Below are 23,925 nucleotides of genomic sequence, written 5' to 3' on the forward strand. Positions count from 1 at the left end.
AGCAATCAGCGCGATAGCTGCGGACCTCCGCAGCAGTCTCACACTTTACTCCTGAGAGCTTATAGCGTCATCTATTGGCTTTTAGTGAAATGTGACATAATAAGAGTAATATTAATTCTCAAAAAGGGATATAAACTATATCCTTGTTCTAAGTAGTAGAAGTAATTGGGATTATTATGAATTATTATAATACCTCAGTACATCAAATAGACACATCACTCATGAAAAATTAGTGACATAAAATATATATGATTAAATAAGTAATAAATTAAATTAAGTTAAGTAATATATATATATATATATATATATATATATATATATATACAAAAAATAAGTATATATTATTTTTTTGAAAGGAAAGGTATACTTCTTGCAGCTTTTTAAAAATATGAATAAAACAATAAACCCATAATTAGTTTTTTTATGCAACTATAGGACCTAGCATGGTTGATGTATTAAAGTTTACTTATGAACAAAAAAATGCAGTTTTATATATATATATATATATATATATATATATACACACACACACACACATGTATGCATATGTATTTATATGAATATATGTATGTATGTTAATATATACACATATACATGTATATATACACACATGTATATATATATATACATAGAATATATTTGTATATATAAATGCATGTACATGTACATACATATATTTCTATATATATATAATATATGTGCATATAAATATGTATATATATATATATATATATATATATATATATATATATATATATATATATATATATATTAAATCCATCCTGTAGTGTAGACTATACATTAATCTATATAATGTATATCATAAAGAATAGAAGCAAATGGCTGATGATACATTTATTTTGTTTTGTAAAACTTGTTTCATAATTACATTATAATAAATAACAGAATTTAACTCGCAAAAAAACACCAAAAAGCTTTTGCTTAAATCTGTTTTATTCCCATGCTCTTAATTTTGAAAAAAAAAAAAAAAAAAAAGACAAAGGAAAAAGTATTCACAAAAAAAAAATCAAAAACATAAGTTATAAAAAAAGACACTGCATTCTCTTATCCAGCACGACATCATCGTTAAACATCCACACGTCCACGTCACGATTACCACAGGTGTACAATACACTGAGGAGCAGGAGGGGAGCAGGGGAGAGAATCAGGGACACTGTGCATTTTATACGGAGTTTCCTTAGATAAAAAACATTGACAAATATCCGGCTAAAATGTTGATTATTTTTTGGCATACAATTAAAAAAAAAAATCAGATTTAGAACAACAAACCACTATTAATGCTACACCAGAATATTTTGCCTTGTTTCACGCTAACAATACTTTTTATGACTGGTGAGCCAACTGACTTGGAAGGCTAACTCGTTACATGGTCACACTATTAGGTACCTCGGGTTATTCCATTTCATCTACATATTTCAAAGATACATGGGAAGCTAAAAGAGATTGCAGATAAATAAGACTGATCAACTGATCAAAGCATATGATAAATACAGCTGGGGTGGGAAAAGTAGTGGAGGCAATGCTGTGTATTTAGCTCGATCACTGGGATGGTTATGGGGGATGTCGGGCGTTTTCATTATACAGAAGGAACAAATAAACCAATAAATGATTATTTTATCTGGACAACCAACTATTGAGATCCATGCACTTGAACCAGTTTATTCAACTGTGGGCCACAATCATTTAACACAATGTAGCTGTAGATATATATTTATATATTTACATATAACCTTTTTAAGTGGTTAACCCTTATTATTTTAATACCTAATAGTTTACTATTTCCTCTCTCCCACCTCACCCCCTAGACTCTTGCTCTGCAAATAAATAATTTGCAGTGGTAAACGATCACCAATCTCAGTGTAGCCCACAATCCATCTCCCCCCATCTTTGATGACTACCAAAAATTTAGATATTGAAAACTTTACCTCCACTAAATCTCTCTATAAAGTGGACACTGGAAAATCCTGTGCAAGTTCAAGTACATACAACCCGCATAATCCAGAGAGAAGATTGCAACTCATCCATGTGTGTTAGTTTTTTGTGTCTCTTGCAAAACGTTTCTGGTCCATTATTAAAGTCAAAAGTCCACAGGGCATAATGGGTTGATGCTCGCTCCATCAGCTGTTGTATTGACAAGCATTCAAGCTAGATCCTGGACTTTGTAAGCTGCTATATCCAAAAGTTGAGTGTTGTTTGGATTTTAGTCTAAGGCTAGCCAGACTGGAATTACAAGTGTCCCTGTAAACAGTGTATGGGGAACCAGGGGGTCCATATGGACATGCTGTTGAAGACATAGCTGAGTTGAGCGAGGACCCACTGATATTGTTAAGATTATTGATATTATTCAGGCTTGAATTTGGCATGCCAGGTACAGCAGAGTGCCCCATACTGGATGGCATACTCATTGAAGAGATAGAACTTGGCCCAGAGAACATGGACTGAGAAGACAAAGGACTCATTGAGTTGAAAAAAGTGAAGCTTTTGGTAGACAGTGGAGCAGGAGTCAGACTTTTAGTAGCCCAGTTGTTGTAGGGGTATCCTGCATACATGTCCTCATAGGGCTGCATGAGGCCGCTGAACTGAGGCACATAGCCATTCTTACATAGGTCCATCTGCTGGTTACGTTCCCTTTTCCTCCACTTGGCTCTGCGGTTTTTGAACCAGACCTGCAATGAAAAAAAAAATGGTTAAGCCATAAGTGTGGCTGAACCATAGAAAGGTCACCCACAATCATCTAGAGTAGACCTCTGACAACACCTACACTTGGCTGACCTCAATAATAATACAAGAACAACTCTGAGGGTCAAGCGACCAAAGAAGATAAACAATTCAAACCTAAATGGGAAGCATTTAGCAATTTCCTTACAGCCGTTTGTGTTGGGACAATAATGAAGTAGGCTTTCTAGATGTCTGGTGCCCTGGACCTCTTAGATCAATAGGAGAGAATATTAATCAGTCAATCATAGTGGTGCTTATAACAGATTAATAGGCTCCATGGAGTACCTAGAGCGGGGGATTCTTGGGAAAGGAAATTAGTATATCTACCTTTATTATTTAATCTGGATTCAATCTAATTAAGGTACGCCTAATATTTTAATAATGAAAGACTCTCTCTTTTTCTTTCGCATAATGGAATTCTCAAGAAATGGTTGCTTGCCGTATGCCAATGAATCACTTTATATAACATTCTAATATGAAATCAGAGCCTACAAAATAATAGTATCAAGTTCAGTTCAGAATAAACCTTACATGCTATTTATCCTGACAAAGGATCAGAGAGACCATTCTCTGGGACAATGAAGTCTACAGTGATACTATTTACCATATGACTAGAGCAATCAATGAATTGATACCTTGCTGAATGGAGAATGTCTGTAAAATAACTGTTGTTCTTTTGCTGCTCTTTAAACCAACTGGCCCTTCATTAGATTTTGTTTTGTCCCGTCAGATAAGATAATAAGGTATGCTAGGATTTTTATGGTACGTAGGTCACATTACTTGTCACCTTCAGTATATTATGTCGATACAAAAACAAAATCAAATTCTGGTGATTTCACATTTTAATAATTTGATTCTGTTCTGCATCGTCCCTGCATTTAATTTGCCCTTCTAATTCTAGCAGCCCCCGGTTTCCATATTATATTAATTGGCCAAATGTTTTATCAAGGGCTTCCCTCTAATAATATAGTGTGCATAATAAAAATCCCTGCTTACAGATCATAAAAGCAAGGATTGGATTAGTAAGGCTGAAGCACAATCTTCCCACTGCCCTTTGGATATGCTGTGTATACAGGTAGAACTCATTAGGATTTACTACCCTGACCAGTCGCAGTTGCATCTGCCCCCATAGCCTTGGCTTTGCTTTACTTTTACAGAAAACACTCAAGGAACAAATAACGACTTTACAAAAAGCATTCCTAATTAAAAGGGTATTTGCAGCAGAAACACAGCAGACAGAACCATTCATCATATGTAGTTTCCGTAACTAAAAGCAAAGGACCCTTTAAAGGGAAAGAAAATCATTAAGAGGAGAAACCTAATTCATTTCATTCTTTGCTATTATATACTGGGCTACCTAAAATCATATCATTATTATAACTTCATTATCATATACATATATATCTATATGTATCTATATATGTATATATTCATCTATCTATCTATCTATCTATCTATCTATCTATCTATCTATCTATCTATCTATCTATCTATCTCACTTTACAACGACACAAATATAAGCTATGTAAAAATGGATTTAGCGTGAACTTATTATTGGATGAGCACATCAATTTTTTTTTTATTTGTTATTTAACTTATTATAACATTACCATACATAAATTTTAATCTAACCTGATCTAATTTTTGTATATATTTCAATATTAGATTAAATATTGCATTTAGCAGGCATCTATTTGATAAATACTTAGAATCGTATTAGATCATATTATTTTAGTTTTCTAAATTCATTCAAGAAGCAAACCTGAATTATTCAATGATTTGTGGATTATTTAGGATTTTGGTTACTATTATCAATATATTATGTTATTCCAATAATTAAAATCTAATGTCATCCATACATAAACTGCCCCGGTTATAAATTCTCCCTGTAAATATAATTGAATTCTAATCTAATATCTATCTATAATCTATCTAGCCCTCTAACTTTATTTTTATATAATCAGTGTATATATGCAGACTTGTGAGATTTTTCTGCTAGATTTTTCTATGTTTTCATTTAATGATATTTTCTTTTTTTCCATTTTTTTTTCTAATTGTTAGATTTTTTCTACTTTTTTCTAATTGCTATATTAATTAAAAGTGTAGGTGGACACACAGGATATAATCTCTTTAGAATGTTTCGTTTTATTAATTGCTCCTTTAAAAAGCAATAAACCTACACAGTAACATAAACCCAAAACTGTACAAAAAATAAAACAAAAATGAACTAATAAATTACTAGAAATTACTGGAATTCTAAATCCTTCAGTAATGTGTTTTTTTTTGTCTCTTTTACATTTTTCTCCAAAAATAAATTGTTTAGTCTAAGTTTTTTTTGTACAAAGAATCCTCTTTATATGTAAAGTACCAACACCCTTTGCTTTGCAGCATCAATAGTAATTTACATACTAGCGGAAGGTTTTTATGTATACACAACTGACACAAATGTCAAAAATGTGTAAGCAAAATCTAAATAATAATAATGACTAGTTAAATTAATTTCCATACTTTTTTAATATTTATTTTTTGCAAAAAGGGGCAGTATGTTTTCACGTTAGCCTAAGTTTCTGCTATTTTCTGTATTTTTGCATTTAGAATTTTACGTTTTTTTTCAGATTTGAGTAATTTGCTTGCTAAGCATAATGAGGCGAAGATATATTCGTTGATAGTGGCTTAGTTCACATAGGAAAGGATGAAAAAGAGACAAGAACTGAAAAAAGGAGATTGAAAAAAATATTTAAACTGAAAACAATTTGTGCAGCACAAAAAAACACAAAGATGTGATACAAAAAAATAAATAAATAAATTATATATATATATATATATATATATATATATATATATATATATATATAGTAAAATGGGATTGAGAACATGATTATAACTGATTATAGAGAGATCAGCCTCTAGTATCTGCTGTTAATCTCTCCTACTAGTTTGCTAATGCATCATCTCTGTAGTCAGCATAAATAAATAGGACTCAAGTGTCCCAACATGGCAGCGGCTTATTGAAGTTTCCACTGCATGACCTGAAGCGTTGCGTGCTCACAGGGAATCACAAAGAGCCCCTGGTAAATGGAGCGAGCGCATAACCTCGAAAACGATCCCATTTCCTAAGACTTCACATACATGGATCCTGCGCCTTCTGTAAAATATCCTACTGAGCTGGGCACAAACACAACGGATTGACCTCATGCAGCAAGATTTAACTGTGCGTTTTTACATGGAAATCATTTCCGTTTCTTCATTCTTTTATTAGGGGCCATATGAAATGAACCTTTCAATCTAACTTTGCCTTGAGCTTTGTTCATGGGTTTTAGTTTTCCATCTCGTCTTTGTTAGGGGCCAGTGCTTTTTTTAATGTGTCTCTGTGCAAAATTATATTGGGTTTAAGAAAATGAGAACGTATGAGTGTGAGATAGCGGCATTAATGGGGGAACCATAGGCAGAAAAGCATTGGGGTATTTATTATTGGGTCATCAAAATGATGTTTCTTATATTACTGTTACTGCTATTATTAGTTTCAAGTGCAACAGTACAAAATAATAATAATAATAATAATAATATCCCAAAAGATAAATGTAATATATAGGGAAATTAAACAAAAAGTAATAAAAACTATTTGGTTACTTTGTTTGATATATATATATATATATATATATATATATATATATATATATATATATATATATATATATACAGATAAATAGCTATAATATATACTGTACGTGAAAATACACATGCATAGATGCATATATATATATATATATATATATATATCTGTGGTGTATATATGTATATATATATATATATGTGTCTATATGAATATATATACATATAGATAAATAGCTATAATATATACATGAATATACACACTTATAAATGCATATTATATATGCGTGAAACAGAGAAGTAACGATTCTATTAATTAGGTAACCAATCGAACGTCAATATTAAATATTTCCCCTATCTACCTTTTAACTTACTCATTTAAACTTGAATGCATAAAGCCATGGTTTAAAACATAAAATACCAGAATTACTTAATAGTGTTTGTATAGACATCTATGAATTATATTTTTTGAATAATTAAATTAAAATATTAATAATAATAATACAAAATAATATACATTAAAAATCTATAAAAAAATGGATGCTGATGATGACCACTGCATTAATCCTCTACTTGCATCCCTGAGTTCAAGGAACTGTAAGATTAGATTCCACCTTACATGATTGGAGGAGGATGCCTGAATCCGTACCTCATGAGGGCTTAGGTTACTGTAAAAGGTGAAATGATGAGCGTCATACTTGGTCAGTCATTATTTCACATTTAACCAGTTACTGCTGGTTTTGTTTCAGCATAAATACTTGCTCTAGGATATCTTCACTATCATAGGTGACTACTCTGTCTTGTCAAAATGCTCAATAAACCCAGAAAAAATGGAGCATTTCTGCCATGTAACTGAGCTGTGAAAGTCTGCAGAACACAGTGAGGAAAGGAAACAGATCAGATTTCACAGTTATGAATTTTCCACTGCGAGTCCCCACTCCCTCTCTGCTCCTCACTGTACCTTGACTGGTAGTAAATCTATCTATTATCTATGTATCTGTCTGTATTATCTATCTAATGTCTATCTATCTGTCTATTATCGGTCTAATATCTATCTGTTATCTATCTATCTATCTCTCTGTCTATCTATTATCTATTTGTTATCTGTCTAATATTGATATATTATCTATGTATCTCCTATCTATCTATCTATCTATCTATCTATCTATCTATCTATCTATCTATCTATCTATCTATCATCTACCTATCTATCATCTATCTATCTATCTATCTATCTATCTATAATCTACCTATCTATAATTTACATATCTATTATCTATCTATTATCTATCTATCATCTATTATCTATGTCTCATATCTCTATCTATCTATCTATCTATCTATCTATCTATCTATCTGATTATCTATTATCTATCTATCAGCTATCTATTATCTATCCATCTATCTATCCATCTATCTATAATCTACCTATCTATCATCTATCAATCTATCTAGAATCTACCTATCTATTATTTATATATCTATCATCTATCTATTATCTATCTATCATCTATTATCTATCTGTCTCATATCTATATCTATATATCTATCTATCTGATTATCTATTATCTATCGGCTATCTATCCATCTATCTATTATCATCTATCATCTATCTATCTATGTGATAATCTATCTATTATCTCTATCTCTCAGCTATCTATTATCTACATATCTATCTATTATCTATCTATCTATTCTTATAAAACACAGAGGGGGTTGTGCGTTGTCACCCTGTCGCCCACGCGCTCATGGTTGCCCTTACCCTGACTCTGGCCTCGGTCAGGTTTGTCCACACTGCTATCTCCTCTCTCATGCTCATGTCAGGGTAGCGGTTCCTCTGGAAGGTGGCCTCCAGCTCCTGTAGTTGTTGGCTGGTGAAATGAGTCCTCTGTCTCCGCTGCTTTTTCTTCTTAGAGGGGTCATCCACATTTCCATCCTCACTTTTTGGCTCTCCACTTCTGTCTTTTTCTGTGGAGAGTTCAGAGATGCAGATTGGTAATGCTACATTATGGGGATTGAGTGTGTAAAATAAATAAAGGCATAGACAACAATTCATTTTCTAGATTTTGCCAGTTAGCTGCAATAAAATCATATTTAATAATATTAAAACAATTGAAATATAATAGTACAAAAATTAAATCATATAATATTTAGTGACTACAGAAAAATTGAAGTTTAGCTAAAACTCTCTGCTATAATAATAATAAAAATGTCTTTATATATTTTTTAGCATAGAATGAGCAGACGCTGCCACACAGTAATAACCCAGTGCTCTGATCACTGAAGGACGCGCATTTCACGTATACAATTAACATGTCTTTTCAGTGTAATGAGGCACAAGCGCTCTCTTTCTATAAAATGCTCATTTGAAAAGATTAAAAAAGGTTACACTGTAATTCTTTTACTCCTCCTCTAAAAAAAATATTCATAGTTTTTATATTAATAAATCAGAATTTTGTAAACGCCTTTATACTATTACAGCCAATAACTATTATTTGTGCTGCTGCTGTTATTAATAATAACAAGCATGATTGCCGTAACCATTCATACAAAATAATAGTAATTTTTAATATACAAGTATTATTAATAATCAGTAGTCGTATTAATAAAAAACATCCGGTATAAATAAAAAATATCTTAGTATATTTTTATCCTTTTTTTTAATTGTTATTATTTTATCACATTATAAAAATAGAGGAAAGATATTCTGAATATTGAGAATAGTCTGGTCAGAATTCTTCTGTAGCACCTTTACCTCAGTTGTAATAAAGGAACAGATATTGATGTTCCTGGGATTACAAGGGCCTTTCAGTAGCTGCTTTCAATAGGCCACAGAGCGAAAAACCCTCTGGGAATTAGGGATATTTCTGTGAGGTTACCTAAACTGACCTGTCTAATTTTTACGTGTCTGAAGAGGGAAAAAGGCCTGTCAGGAGGAACACAAAGCACACAAGTTATTATTATTATTGCCAGGACGGATACGGCCCTATAATGCTGAATCGAAATAACGCAGGCGGCAACGAAATACCCGATATTATCTGTATACGTGCAATTACTATGTGGCCAGTTCCACTAAAGAGTATTGGAATATCTATCCATCTATTATCTATCCATCATCAATCTATTATCAATATATCAGCTATTACATATGTATCAATATTCTATTATCTGTCAATCTAATATATATATATATATATATATATATATATATATATAGCTACCGATCTAGTTTCTATCTATTTATCTATCACTCGTATATTTATCTGTCTATCTAATTAAAAATCTATTATCTTTCCAAATTAAATTCCAGTAATTCTATTAAATAAGTTGCTTCAATCTAAATTCATTGAAAGCGACTGGAATTCTTTTCAGAAGATTAAGTGTCATCTTCCTTCCTCTGGGTAGCAGTATAAGGCCTGTCCTTAAATAATCTAAACCAACAGATGTCCAGAGATTCCTTCCAATGAGAGTTATTGCAAGGAGACTGCAAAATATTTCTTTTCTTTTGCTATAAAAGCTCATAAACATTCCAATACTGAAAATAATCAGTCCAAACAAAAACTGCTCGGGGGAATTTAGGTCGTAAGTTACACAGTCAAAAAGGATAATAAGTTGTAATAATTACCCTGTAAAGAAGCAATTGAAGCATTAACTATCTATCTATCTATGTTCTATGTATCTATCTTTCTATCTATCTATCTGTATATGTATGTATCTATCTATTATCTATCTATTATCTATATATAATCTATCTATTATCTTTCTCTCCATCTATTATCTATCTATCTATCTATCTATCTATCTATCTATCTATCTATCTATCTATCTATTATCTATATATTATCTTTCTCTCCATCTATTATCTATCTATCTATCTATCTATCTATCTATCTATCTATCTATCTGTATTTACCTTCTGTCTAACTGTATTATTATACATTCATTCCCTACCGTAAACATTGTCGTTCTTAGTCTGATATTGTGGTAAAGCAATATATTGTGAGGATTATTATTAATTCGATCCTAATGCACAATAATCATAGTGAGCTATATGTGATACCGCACGTCTTTGGCAATAGTAAGGCGTCAGTCGGTCGGATAGGATTTCATAAAGTACCTTGTTAATTAATATCATTACCTGCAAGTTCGGTATCAGATGATTCACTGGCTGAATTCTCAACTGGATCTCTAGTTTCTGCTGATCTTTGCAAATGGAAGTTGGAGGCCATGTCATGAGACGGCTGGGGTCTTAAACTTTCAGGCAACCTCTCCAGATTCATACCCCCTTTAAAAGAATCCATGACAATACTGTAACTGGTATTCCACAAGATCCTATACAAACCAAGTCACATCCAGGTTCTGTCCTTGCAAAGGTTGGAGACCCATAAAAACTGACTTGGACAAAGTTCCTTCTCCTTCCTTTTAGGCAGTATAATGTATGTAGTTTCCCAAGCAAAAATACATTAGAGTGTTAGAAAGTACAAGCTGCTGGCTTGATAGTTTTTAGCTAAAGAGATTAAAGGGGCTGCCCTGGTAGAAGTGGCTGCAGTATATGGAGCACCGCCCAACTGAGCGTAATACCTCCCTGTCTTACTAATAAATGACTATGTGCAGTCTTCAGCCCAACCTACAGCCCGGCTAAGAAGCAGCCTGCAAACTCCCCATAGATCCCGAGAGCGGCTCTCTAAGGTATCTAAGCTTTACTGGCAAGGCCTTTCTTAAAGAGACACCAATCCCTCTAAATAACCTTCCTTCCCACTATCAGGGGAGAACGTCGAGAATAAATGTGCAAAGAATAATTAGCTTTTGTTTTTCATTAGTTCAGACCTGCACCTTTTTATGGCTGCGATATCCCTTGAACTTTACAACTTAGGTGATTTATATGGTTTTGTATAGCCCTGAATACCTTGCCTTACTTCAAATATTGATAGACTCTAAAGCAAATATATACTTTCATACCATTCAGCATACCATTCACCTATTCATGGCCGGCCGTGCCAGTAAAAGCTGGATCCCTTACAGAGCAGCTCCAAGGACCTTTGGGGAGTGTGAAAGCTGCTCCTTAGCTGGACCTCAGATTGGGGTGAGACGGCACCTAGCACTTCATTACTCAGAGTCTTAAAAAACGGAAATAGGACAAAAAAACAAATATTATATTATGTGGACACTTATGTATAGGTAACATGCGTATATATATATATATATATATATATATATATATATATATACTGATGAGATCATGTTATACTAGATCATTTCTTTACAAAGATCTGTTTACGACTACTATGCCACATATTCCGTGGAATCCTACTATATTACTACTAGTGTTTTTCTGTTTTGTCCCTCTTCCATGGATTGTTTGATGCTTGTTTTGGTGGCTTTTATTATATATACTTTGATATTCTTAAAACCAGACATCTGCAAATATTATATATATATATGGGACAAAGCTACACTAACCAACAAGATTGGGAATGATAGGTAGTCTCAATAAGTTTTGCTGTGACTTGTGGTTCCACTGACCTTAAAATGTTAAAATGCATCAGTAGAAGTGGAATAATTGAAACAGTATATAGCATCTATCATATATCTATCTATTTATCTATCATCTATCTATCTATCTATCTATTATCTATCATCAATCTATTATCTATCTATCTATTATCCATCTATCCATCTATTATATATTTATCTATCTACCTATCTATCTATCTATTTCTATCTATTATCCATCTATCCATCTATCTATTATCTGTTACCCATCTATCCATCTATCTATTATTTCTCTATTATCCATCTACCCATCCATCTATCTATTATCCATCTATCTATTATCTACTATCTAATAAATGCTGTTATATCTCTATCTTCTTGTCTGTTCACAAAACATAGAAACTTTTTCTACACAAAAGAATATGCACTTTTGTCAATTGATCTAAAAGGTCAGGTTCACACTAGCATTCGGGGGCTTTTTGGAGGGCTGCGTACATTCTCCGCTAAGCCCCGCATTCTTCTGCATGCGTCCTGCGTACCTATCTTTAACATCGGATATGCAGGACATGCAGATGTATGCGGACACGTTGTTTTGATGCCGCCGTCTGCACAATACATAACTACGCATCTGCATACATCCGCATGTCCTGCGTACCCAATGTTAAAGATAGGTATGGAGGACGCATGAAGAAGTATGCAAAAGTAGGCGGGGCTTAGCAGAGGATGTACACAGCCCTCCGCAAGCCCCAGAAAACTAGTGTGAACCCGGCCTAAGAAAAGCCAATTTCCAGGTTCACAATTTCTAAAAATTTACGTTTTTATTTGTTTCACTACTATTTTCATGTTAATATAACATATAGCCAGAGGACAGAACCACGTCCATTGCTTGTGCTACTTGAAGGCTGTGCAGTTTACACCTACACATTGTAGGGGCACAGAGCACACACACACTCACAGTCAATATTGTGTACCTGCCACTTCACACAACACAGACCCAGCAGGTTGGGGCTATTGAATGGTAAGATAAACACATGTAGTGAGTGCTGAGGACCTGCAGTCTGTGCACCAGGCTTGATAAGAGAATGTGATAAGATTACACGTGTTTGCCTAGACACTGTCTAGGTTTTCTATTCTGTAGAGACCTTGAGACACAAAAAAAGGTTGCTCTTCCCATTTTCTTTACATAGACAAAATAACATCTCTGAAAACATCTGCATAAATGAACCATTCAATCTATCTGCTACTAAGCAAAGATCAACTGTGCAACTTTAAGAAAAATAACAATTCTTTAGTGCTGAGGCAATTAGCAACTGCATCTAGTTATATAACTGAGGATTGGTACAAATTATTATTATTATTATTTATTGTTATAGCGCCATTTATTCCATGGCGCTTTACATGTGAGGAGGGGTATACATAATAAAAACAAGTACAATAATCTTAAACAATACAAGTCACAACTGGTACAGGAGGAGAGAGGACCCTGCCCGCGAAGGCTCACAATCTACAAGGGATGGGTGAGAATACAGTAGGTGAGGATAGGGCTGGTCATGCAGTGGTCGATCGGTGGTTACTGCAGGTTGTAATCTGCCTGTATTATAACTGGTATCAGCAGAGCCATCTATATGTGTGATAGTATAGCAATAAGTATAGTAATAAGTATAGTAATAAGTTTAGCAATAAGTAAAGTAATAATTATAGTAATAAGTATAGCAATAAGTATAGTAATAAGTATAGTAATAAGTACAGCAATAAGTATAGTAATAAGTATAGCAATAAGTATAGTAACAAGTATAGTAATAAGTATAGCAATAAGTACAGCAATAAGTATAGTACTAAGTATAGTAATAAGTATTGCAATAAGTACAGTAATAAGTAGAGTAATAACTATAGCAATAAGTGCAGTAATAAGCATATTAATAAGTATAGTAATAAGTGTATAGTAATAAGTATAGCAATAAGTACAGTAATAAGTAATAAGTATAGTAATAAGTGTAGCAATAAGTACAGCAATAAGTATAGTAATAAGCAAAGTAATAAGTATAGCAATAAGTATAGTAATAAGTATAGCAATAAGTACAGTAATAAGTATAGTAATAAGTATAGTAATGAGCATAGCAATAAGTACAGCAATAAGTATAATAAGTATAACAATAAGTATAGTAATAAGTATAGTAATAAGTGTAGCAATAAGTACAGCAATAAGTATAGTAATAAGCAAAGTAATAAGTATAGCAATAAGTATAGTAATAAGTGTAGCAATAAGTACAGCAATAAGTATAGTAATAAGTATAGTAATAAGTATAGAAATAAGTATAGCAATAAGTATAGTAATACACAACTGTAGCTAAAAGACAGATACATAATATTTAGGTAAGTTCACACAAGGCGTTTTTTCATGTTTTTTTCTGCAGCAAAACATGATCTCATGGTGGGAAAGAAGCTGCAGAAAAAAGCATGTTTCTTATTGATTTTTCATGCATTTTTTGCTGCGTTTTTTAATGCGTTATTTTGCATGCTAGATTTGTCTCTTGTGCATGCTGATAAAGTTTAGTGTTGAAAAAAAAGTCCTATTCCATAGAATCAGGTTTTGGCATAAAAAATGAAGCAAAACCTATCTGTGTTTTTTTGCTGCGGATTTTGAGTGGTTTTTCACCACTCATTCAAGTCAATGGGTGAAAAACGCTGAGAAAACACTAAGGCCATGTGCACACGCTCAGTATTTTTCGCGTTTTTTTCGTGTTTTTTCGCTATAAAAACGTGATAACAACGCGAAAAAAATGCTAACATATGCCTCCCATTATTTTCAGTGTATTCCGCATTTTTTGTGCAAATGTAGCCTTTTTTTCCGCAAAAAAATCGCATCGCGGAAAAAAAAGCAACATGTTCATTAAAATGCAGAATTGCAGGGGATTCCGCACACATAGGAGTGCATTGATCTGCTTACTTCCCGCACGGGGCTGTGCACACCATGCGGGAAGTAAGCAGATTATGTGCGGTTGGTACCCAGGGTGGAGGAGAGGAGACTCTGCTCCATGGACTGGGCACCATATAATTGGTCAAAAAAAAAGAATTAAAATAAAAAATAGTCCTATACTCACCTTCGATGTCTTCCCGCCTCTCCGCTGCATGCTGCCGCTTTGGTTTCTATAGCTGGTGTGCGGTGAAGGACCTGCGATGACGTCACGGTCTTGTGATTGGTCGAGACCGGTCATGTGATCGCTCACGTGACCGCGACGTCATGGAAGGTCCTGAACCACACCGGCATCTATAGGAACGGACGCCTGCAGGTGAGTATAAACATTTTTTTTATTATTTTTAAACATTCTCTCTTTTACTATAGATGCTGCATAGGCTGCATCTATAGTAAATAGATGGTCACACTTGTCAAACGCTATGTTTGACAAGTGTGACCAACTTGTCAGTTTTCCAAGCGATGCTACAGATCGCTTGGAAAACTTTAGCATTCTGCAAGCTAATTACGTTTGCAGAATGCTAAAAAAACGCGGAAAAAACGGAAAAAAAACGCAAAAAAAATGCGGATTTCATGCAGAAAATTTCCGGTTTTCTTCAGGAAATTTCTGCAAGAAATCCGGACGTGTGCACATACCCTAAAAGAAGTGACGCGTTCTATGCCCAAATAACCAGGCGAAGCACAAAATCCTGATGACTAAAACCAATGTGTGTGCATGAGATTGCAAAAATCTCATAGGCTTTTCTGGTACTGTAAAAAGCAGCTGATAATTAGCGTAAAAAATGGATTAAAAAAGGCATAAAAAAACTGCCCAGTGTGAACTTAGCCTAAACCAGCACATGTATCTGCATTACTAAAGCCGCAGACAACCATCTGTATGCCAGCTATAAGAATAAGATCACAGAGGGGCTAATAGAAAGGAAATGAAAATTATCAATTTGTTAACTCTTGGAACGCTGCCTCATTTTTTACATACATTATCTCCCTTAAAGCTATATTACATATATAAAAATGTTACTTATATAATTTATCACTATATTAATGTCCCATAATTACGCACAACTGTGTTACTATACCAAATGTATGTATATTGTCAAAGCCATCCCAAAGAATGAATGAATAAAGTTCTGGAGGGACCTGTCTAACGAGGGGTGTTGTAGCAAAACCCACCTAGGACTGCAGCGTTTAGCCAGCAGGTAATCTTCCTAAATGCTCTCTTGTCTGCTACAAGCTGCTCCCTAGAGCTATATGAAATTTGTGTATAGACTCAAATCAATTAGGCAAATCCTCTTAATGCCATAGGGAAAATCAGATATATAGCGTCGGGGTGGGATAAATCCTCACTATATGTTTACAACATCTGATAATGATCACAAATACAACAAAAGGTGGGAGCAAAGAAAGCAGAAAGTAAGGTTTCCAACCAAAATTACTTATGTTAGAAGACATGGAACTGATTTTTTTTATTCTTTAGGTATATACAAAGTACTAAATCAGACATCTCGTTAATACTAATATTTGGGATGTTTAATGCAGCTATTGGCATGAAGTGGGAGACCACTAGAGGGAGAAACAGAGCTCCAGATACAATCATCACATTATTCATAGATATCTATGTATTTATCTAGACATTTAGGTGATCAGATTTTTATAATTGTTAATCTAACCCACTCCATGATTGTAAATAAATAATACTATTATATTATGCTATTAATAAATGTTTTTTTTTTTGATGGGCTAATATTTAAACTTATTCTAATATTTTCTCACATTTAAACTAATTAATTCAATTATTTTAATAACATTATCAGGATTTCAAAACAAAACGCAAATAAAAAAAAATATTACTACATTTAGAATGGAGCTATAAAACTAATAACATTACATTTAATTTCTAGCTTAAAATGTTCCTCTTAGAAAATTAAAAATCACACCAATTCTTAGTGTTCGTTCTTCATGACTATAGCGTATATTGTCACCCCCGTAAATATTTAACAAAAATACCCCTCAACACCATAGATTTTTTTATTAAATAAAAACAATTAGTAACATACCCATACTTCTATCTTTTCAAACAATTTATTGTATATATATATATATATATATATATATATATATATATGTCAATATTTTACTATTTAATCCATGTATAAGTAATTTACGCGCACAGTCATTTTACAAATTTTCAAGACATTGGTTTGTTACATACAAAAAAAATAAAAATAAAACAGGTTTAAATGTTCCTTATTATTAATATACATTTTGTTTTGTGATTTCTTAAAATAATACTCATTCTTCAAATGTATAGGTTCAATTAAAAGCATTGTTAAATTTAGCGCCTATTATGTATTAAATAACATACACACATGTATTATTTTTCTTTTACATATTGATAACTAATTTTAGGATTTTTCTGTACATTGTTACTGAAATTCCAGGTATAAATCTAAATATAACATACAGTATAATAAATAAATATAGCTTGCATAAGGAAACGCCGTCAATTTAACAATGATTAATAGTGGATAAATAATGTAAAATGTTCTAACATTAATTTGTAAACTTAGAAGCCATGAGAAGTGGCAATTAATATAGAAAAAAGGAGGACACTTTTCTAAATGTGCATCTTCTCTAATTGTATTGACTTACCTATGCTTTAAAAATATAAAATAGTAATAACTAAATTAATATGCATGACTAATTTAAAACTAATGGAGCTACTTGTACGTTTAAGAAAATAATTCAATTTAGGTGACATAATAACAGTAGGGTTTTTATTATTCTAAAACTCAATATCAGATCTGACTATACTAAAATCTAAAATACAATAAGAACTTCTACAAGTATATATACATATATATACACAATATATATATATATATATATATATATATATATAGTTCTTATATTTGTATATATATATATATATATATATATATATATATATATATATATATATATATATATATACACATACACTTTTTTCTGATATATGTAGCCTAAAGCCACATATTACCAATATTAGCATGCTTTTACAATGTTTATTACCACTAAAACTTATTAGCATTGTCTCCAGAGGACATAAATTGTTTTGATTGTTGTTATTTTTGGATACTTTTTATTCAACAGTTTCTAATCCGTAACAAGGTATTTTTTGTATGTTAAAGTATTAATCTCTTGCAAAAATTCACAATCATTCTGAATGTCTAAACATGGCAGCTGTATAACTTACAGGGTGGCTTGTATTTCTTGTAATTAGAAATAATTAGCTTCGAGGAGTGACTGGTTCTTAATTGTATGTTAAAATATATCAAATTGTTATTAGGTGATATTTAATAAAGGTTTTTTTTATGTTTATTGAACACCTTTTACTTATTTGTCCATTTTCTAGTTAGCCAATGGAAGTATTATTCCTACAGTACTTTTGACTTTTCATTAATCAATATATGGAACTGCAGATGGAATAAACCAGGAATACATCCATGTGGGCAATACAAATCACACACATGCAAGCACCTGTATGCATTCATATTCTACATTTCTATTTATTTTCTTTAAGATGTGATATAGATAGATAGATAGATGTATATATATATATATATATATATATATATATATATATATATATATATATATATATATATATATATATATATATAATATCTGTATGTATGCTGCACATCTATAAATAAATACCCTTTTGTTAAACCTACATGATGGCTTTAGCATATATCTAGTTAGGTCATGGTAGGGGTTGTGCTATTCTTTGACAATGATATTGAAATTAATACCAAGAGCAACAACAGAAAGTGTGTGTACACGGAAACAAGGCTCTGGAGCATTGTCAGTGTGAGTCAATGTAACCAACAGAATCTATGCAGTACATGCCTTACAATGGCAAGTATACAACAACGTGCACACATGACTGCTTCCATACCAAGTGTATTGAGACCTATTTATGTTATCTATCTAGCAAACTGTATGTATGTGCTGTATAGAAAATAGGGAGGGAAATTGAGGGGTTTCTCCCATTTTAGAAGCACCCATGAGAGTCTTGCCTTTCGCTCTACCGGTATCTCCTGCTCTGCAATATTCAATAAAGGAAACATCTAGATGAAGCAAACTCTGTTAAAAGAACTAAGGCTTATGTCGCTTTCTAAAAGAGGTTAAGTATAATATTACTGTTACTGTATATCATACCATATACTCTGAGGGTAGATGCCAATAACTCTGCTGAATATCTATATTATCATGATTATATATTAAATAGGACCTGCTGCTATCTATTTTCTATCTATCCATATCTTATATCTATCTATCTATCTATCATCTATTTATCTATTATCTATCTTTCTATCCATTATCTATATTCTATCTATTATCTATATTTCTATCTATTATCATATATCCATCTATTTATCATCTATCTATCTATCTATCTATCTATCTATCTATCTATCTATCTATCTATCTATCTTCTATATCTATCTATCTATCTATCTATCTATCTATCTATCTATCTATCTATCACATATCTATCTATTATCTATCACATATCTATCTATCTATCTATCTATCTATCTATCTATCTATCTATCTATCTATATTCTATCATCTATCTATCTATCTATCTATCTATCTATCATCTATCTATCACATATCTATCTATCTATATTCTATCATCTATCTATCTACTATCTATCTATCTATCTATCTATCTATCTATCTATCTATCTATCTATCTATCTATCTATCACATATATGGCTATCTAGTTATCTATCTATTATCTATCTATCACATATCTATCTATCTATCTATCACATATCTATCTATCTATATATCTATCTATCTATCTATCTATCTATCTATCTTCTATCATCTATCTATCTATCTATCTATCTATCTATCTATCTATCTATCTGTCTGTCCCTATCTCTAACAAGCTGTTGACATTTTGCTGCTACTTGGCCAGTAGACACCCTCTTCTGTGTTAATTTCATGTCCTGGGTTAATGATATCATCAACTACTTTTGCTGCCAAACATACACAAGATATGCAAGTTGTACAATAGGGACATTTCCATGACCTACCAAACCCATAAAATAACCGATTGATGACATGACCAATCCCTAATACCCAAAATGAACTGTAATCTTCGGCTGAGCATAAAGCTCACATTATACAAGGTCTTTGTGTCTGGCTAAAGCTCCTATATCATAGCGGAGAGGGCACTGTGACCTACACATTGTGAATTACACAAAGTTCCTCAAGCACTTATGGAAATGTAGGCATATTATTTAATGGCATTAAATACAATGAGTGATAACATAATGATATATTCCTAATGATACTTTATTACATTTGCGTGCATATATGTATAATTTAATATAAAACCAATATTATATTTTGTTTTGTAAATGCATTGCTGACACAACAATACATACATTTGCATCAGTAGCTGTCATCTTTTTTTTTTTTATAAACCCAAACTATACTTCATCTTTGGGTTTTGCAAATTCTAAAAAAAAAAGTGGAGAAACTTACATTTTTATGCCTCAAAAATGGGAAACAAAATTCTAAAAGTCAAAACAATGATAAAAAATCTGAAAAAAATATGTTAATATATTATTTTTTTTTCATTATTGATTCATTTATTGCAAATATTATAATTACGATTGATTTTGCCGAATTGAAATGATCATACTGATTTAATTGTAACATTTCATTCGTTATCATCATTGTTATTGTTGTTGTGCATGTTACCAATATTAATACCCGGAATACGATTATTTTCTGATTTTGAAGTATTCTCTTTATTAGTTTTTCTTATTATATTTAGTAACATTGTTATTATTGTTTTGTGGTCAGTTTTGCTTTATTTTTTGCTTTTTAACATCAGAGAAACTTACACAAAAAAAAAAATCAACAAACTCTTTAACTTACCTAAGTCAACATAGGAGGGGGCGCTCTTAGAAAGGCTGAGCTCCATAGCAGTCGCTCTGTAAATAAAATAAATGACAAATGTTAGTATTTTTCGTTCTGGTCTTGTTCTCCTGTAACGTCAATGTAACAAATGTGGATGTAAAGCGTTGTGTATGAATTACAGACCCAATTCTTCTGACCATTCATGGAATAATTGGGAAATGTAGATGTCATTTGATTTCATTCTCAAACCAACCACCAACTTGTCAATCGTTTAGATTTAATTTAATAAAGTGTAAAGTAACATGCGGTCTCCCTCTTGGTGTTCGTGTCATAATTGTGCAGAATGAGACTACCCTTATTTTTTTTTTTTAATTAAAACAATAAAAACAGTGAAAAATAGTAACACGTTGTAAAACCATAACTCTACATAACGTCCAGGGTTACACAAATGAGGCTTTAATCAGGGACTAATTGTACAGTAGCCTGGATTCATTTGCATGAAGTTCCTTTACATACATAACATTGTTCAATAGATTTTCCCTTTTTTTTTTTTTAGTGAAGTGTTAAGGAGGAAGATGGGGGAGGGCGACCTGTATAATTCTTTATGGCTAATACTCTCCTTTGGATGCCTAATACTGACAGATTATAACTTTTGCTTCCCCGCTATTCATTAATATCAGGAGAAAATAATGAAGGCGCTCTTGTAATGATTCCTTTAACACTTTGTGGTTTCCTTCTCGAAGAGATACTGATCTGTTAAATCGAGCCCCTAAACAAGCCATAGTCCCAGGTACCAGGACAGCCGACACACTGTTCTTTTTACCAATATTAATTCATAAAGTCGATGGCTTAAAGCAGATTTTATCCCTCTGTAATCTTCAGCTTTTTACTGCCATAATAACGAACATTATTAAGCAAAACAGAAGGCGCCTCATCGGGACAAATCTTTTCCTTGGCTCTTGTAAGAATTACATTTATTAGCCATTCTAAAATGTGTGTCTTGTCAGATCGCTCGTGTTTTGCATGGCATTGAATTTTGTAAGGAAGTCTTGATAGTGTAGAATAATAACATCCATAAATACTGCGAGGCTACCAATATGGTGAGGGCCAGTCTGAGAACAAACTGTTTTTTTGCTTAAATCCTTAAATTTGTGAAGTGAGCTAAAGCCCCATTGGAATTATATTTTCTAACATATTTGTCAGGTTTGACGAAGTGCAGGGGCACTAAAGAATTTATACAAGGTATAAAGATGTCAAGGACTTGACTTCAAGGCTGTGCTAAGAAATCAGCCCTGCTAAAAGGAAGACCTTGTCTAGAAAATGTGCATTTAGGGAGGCTCGCTGCCCTGTTTACAATGGAGGTAATGGCAATCTGTGTATTTATCCATCTATTTATGTATTTATCTATTATCTATTTATACATCAATATATTATCTATCTGTTATTGTAAAGTGCTGCGGAATATGTTGGCGCTATATAAATAAAAATTATTATTATTATTATTGTCTGTCTTTTATCTATTATCTATCTATCATCTATCTATTATCTAAGTATTTATCTATCTATGTATTATCTATTTTTAAATCTATATGTTTATCTATCTATATATTATCTATTATCTATCTATTATCTGTGTATTTATATAATCTATTAGCTATCTTTCTATAATCTATGTATTTATCTATCATCTATGTATTTTTTATTCTATTATCTATCTATCTATCTATTATCTATCTAATCTATTAATCTATCTATCTATGATCTATATATTATCTATATTATTCATCTATCTACAGAGATATTCTGTCTATTATCAATCTATCTATTATCTATCTATGTATCTATGTATCTATCTATCTATCTATCTATCTATCTTTTATCTATCTATCTTTATAAAGTCCTGACTTTTGGGGGGAAAAGACTACAGCTTCTAACCCCTTATGCAAAGATACTTTTAAAATAAAAAATGTAGTGAACATATCAGGATATCAATAGGGGCCTGATGGTATAAATAGAGAATAGGCACTGAGCCTATTAAAATGGGCATCTGTATTAGGAGGTCACATTTAATCCGGATGACTATCTAAATAATGACACACATTTTAAGTGGTTAAGGATAACCCAAGCAATTTTAGCTGTCAACTGTGCACAACAGAGAATGCTGGAAGCAAGGGGCCTCCGTAAATTGGGAGCTAATCAGAGGCAAGAAAGGGGGAAGCAACCAGGAAACATTAATGTGCAAACAGATGTTTGTAGGAAAATATCTAATAAAACTAATTTATAGGGAAAAAAAAAAACACTATTCAAGTGATGTTTTCTGATAGCCAGCAGTGATAAAACAAAACACTGATGCTAGGAACAATAACAATAATAATAATAATAGAAAATATTATTTTGTTATAAATTAATAATAACAACAGCAATAATAATAATAATAATAATAATAATAATAATAATAGTAACAGTGTACCGATTTCAAAATAATAATTCCCAGAAAATCGGCTTATTACAAGACAATGCTGCATTATCTTAAGACAAAGGATGATAATAAGACGATATTAATTCTTTTTATTCTTAATCAGCATTGAGGAGGAAGGTATAAGCTCAGCACAGAGTACATTCTGAAGGAGACCAAACTTCCTCAATGTAGAGATAGAGCAGGAGAGGAATGAAGCCTGAGTGACTTACCAGCCAAGTGATGTCTGCTGCCAGACTAGTGCAGTGTGCTCCCGGCCGGACCCCCAGCGATTCCTGGCTGCAGGGAGCAGATCTGGGAGACACTTCCAGCTTTTTGGGTCCTCTGGAGGAGCTCTGCACAGATCGGGATGACGTCACCGGGGTTGTGAGTGTCTGTGTGCACTGAAGAGAATGGGGCTGTGTGTGTGTGAGAGTAAACCGAGAGACAAGAGAGGAATCCCAGCAGTCTGATGAAACTTGCCCCACACCTGTAGGTCATCCCATTGTTTCCTCTGCAGCTATAAGCAGGTACTGGATGCACCGCCATCATGTGAGCTCAGATATATACACGGTACATAGCGGACACATCCTACACCACAACATAATGCCTGACTAATGGAGGAAAACACGTTTCCTGTTTAATAAATAACTCTGGAAATCCAACATTGCATAATTCTATACCATTCAACCTAAAGGAACAGCTTAGCCGAGAATGTAACCATGT

At 32.5% G+C, this 23,925-nt stretch overlaps 1 protein-coding gene across 1 annotated transcript; it reads right to left on the reverse strand.

The window, feature by feature from the left end:
• Positions 1-830: 830 nt before the first annotated feature.
• PITX1 (paired like homeodomain 1) lies at positions 831-23,634 on the reverse strand. Its single transcript, XM_077266093.1, has 5 exons — positions 23,433-23,634; positions 20,763-20,818; positions 10,490-10,636; positions 8,114-8,319; positions 831-2,687 (listed from the first exon to the last, which is right to left on the reverse strand). Exons 2-5 carry the CDS (start codon positions 20,806-20,808, stop codon positions 2,139-2,141), a joined length of 948 nt encoding a protein of 315 aa, XP_077122208.1. The 5' UTR covers positions 20,809-20,818; positions 23,433-23,634; the 3' UTR covers positions 831-2,138.
• Between the last annotated feature and the right edge of the window lie 291 nt (positions 23,635-23,925).

This window comes from Ranitomeya variabilis, chromosome 5, assembly GCF_051348905.1.
Source record: "Ranitomeya variabilis isolate aRanVar5 chromosome 5, aRanVar5.hap1, whole genome shotgun sequence".
NCBI classification, from domain to species: Eukaryota; Metazoa; Chordata; class Amphibia; order Anura; family Dendrobatidae; genus Ranitomeya; species Ranitomeya variabilis.

Excerpts from the sequence above, each read along its gene's own strand:
- PITX1 (XM_077266093.1), bottom strand. The coding sequence starts at position 20,808 with ATGGAGCTCAGCCTTTCTAAGAGCGCCCCCTCCTATGTTGACTTAG. Across the intron at positions 8,320-10,489 it reads ATCTGATACCGAACTTGCAG|AAAAAGACAGAAGTGGAGAG; the intron begins GTAATGATATTA and ends AACTCTCCACAG. Across the intron at positions 2,688-8,113 it reads TGACCGAGGCCAGAGTCAGG|GTCTGGTTCAAAAACCGCAG; the intron begins GTAAGGGCAACC and ends TTTTCATTGCAG.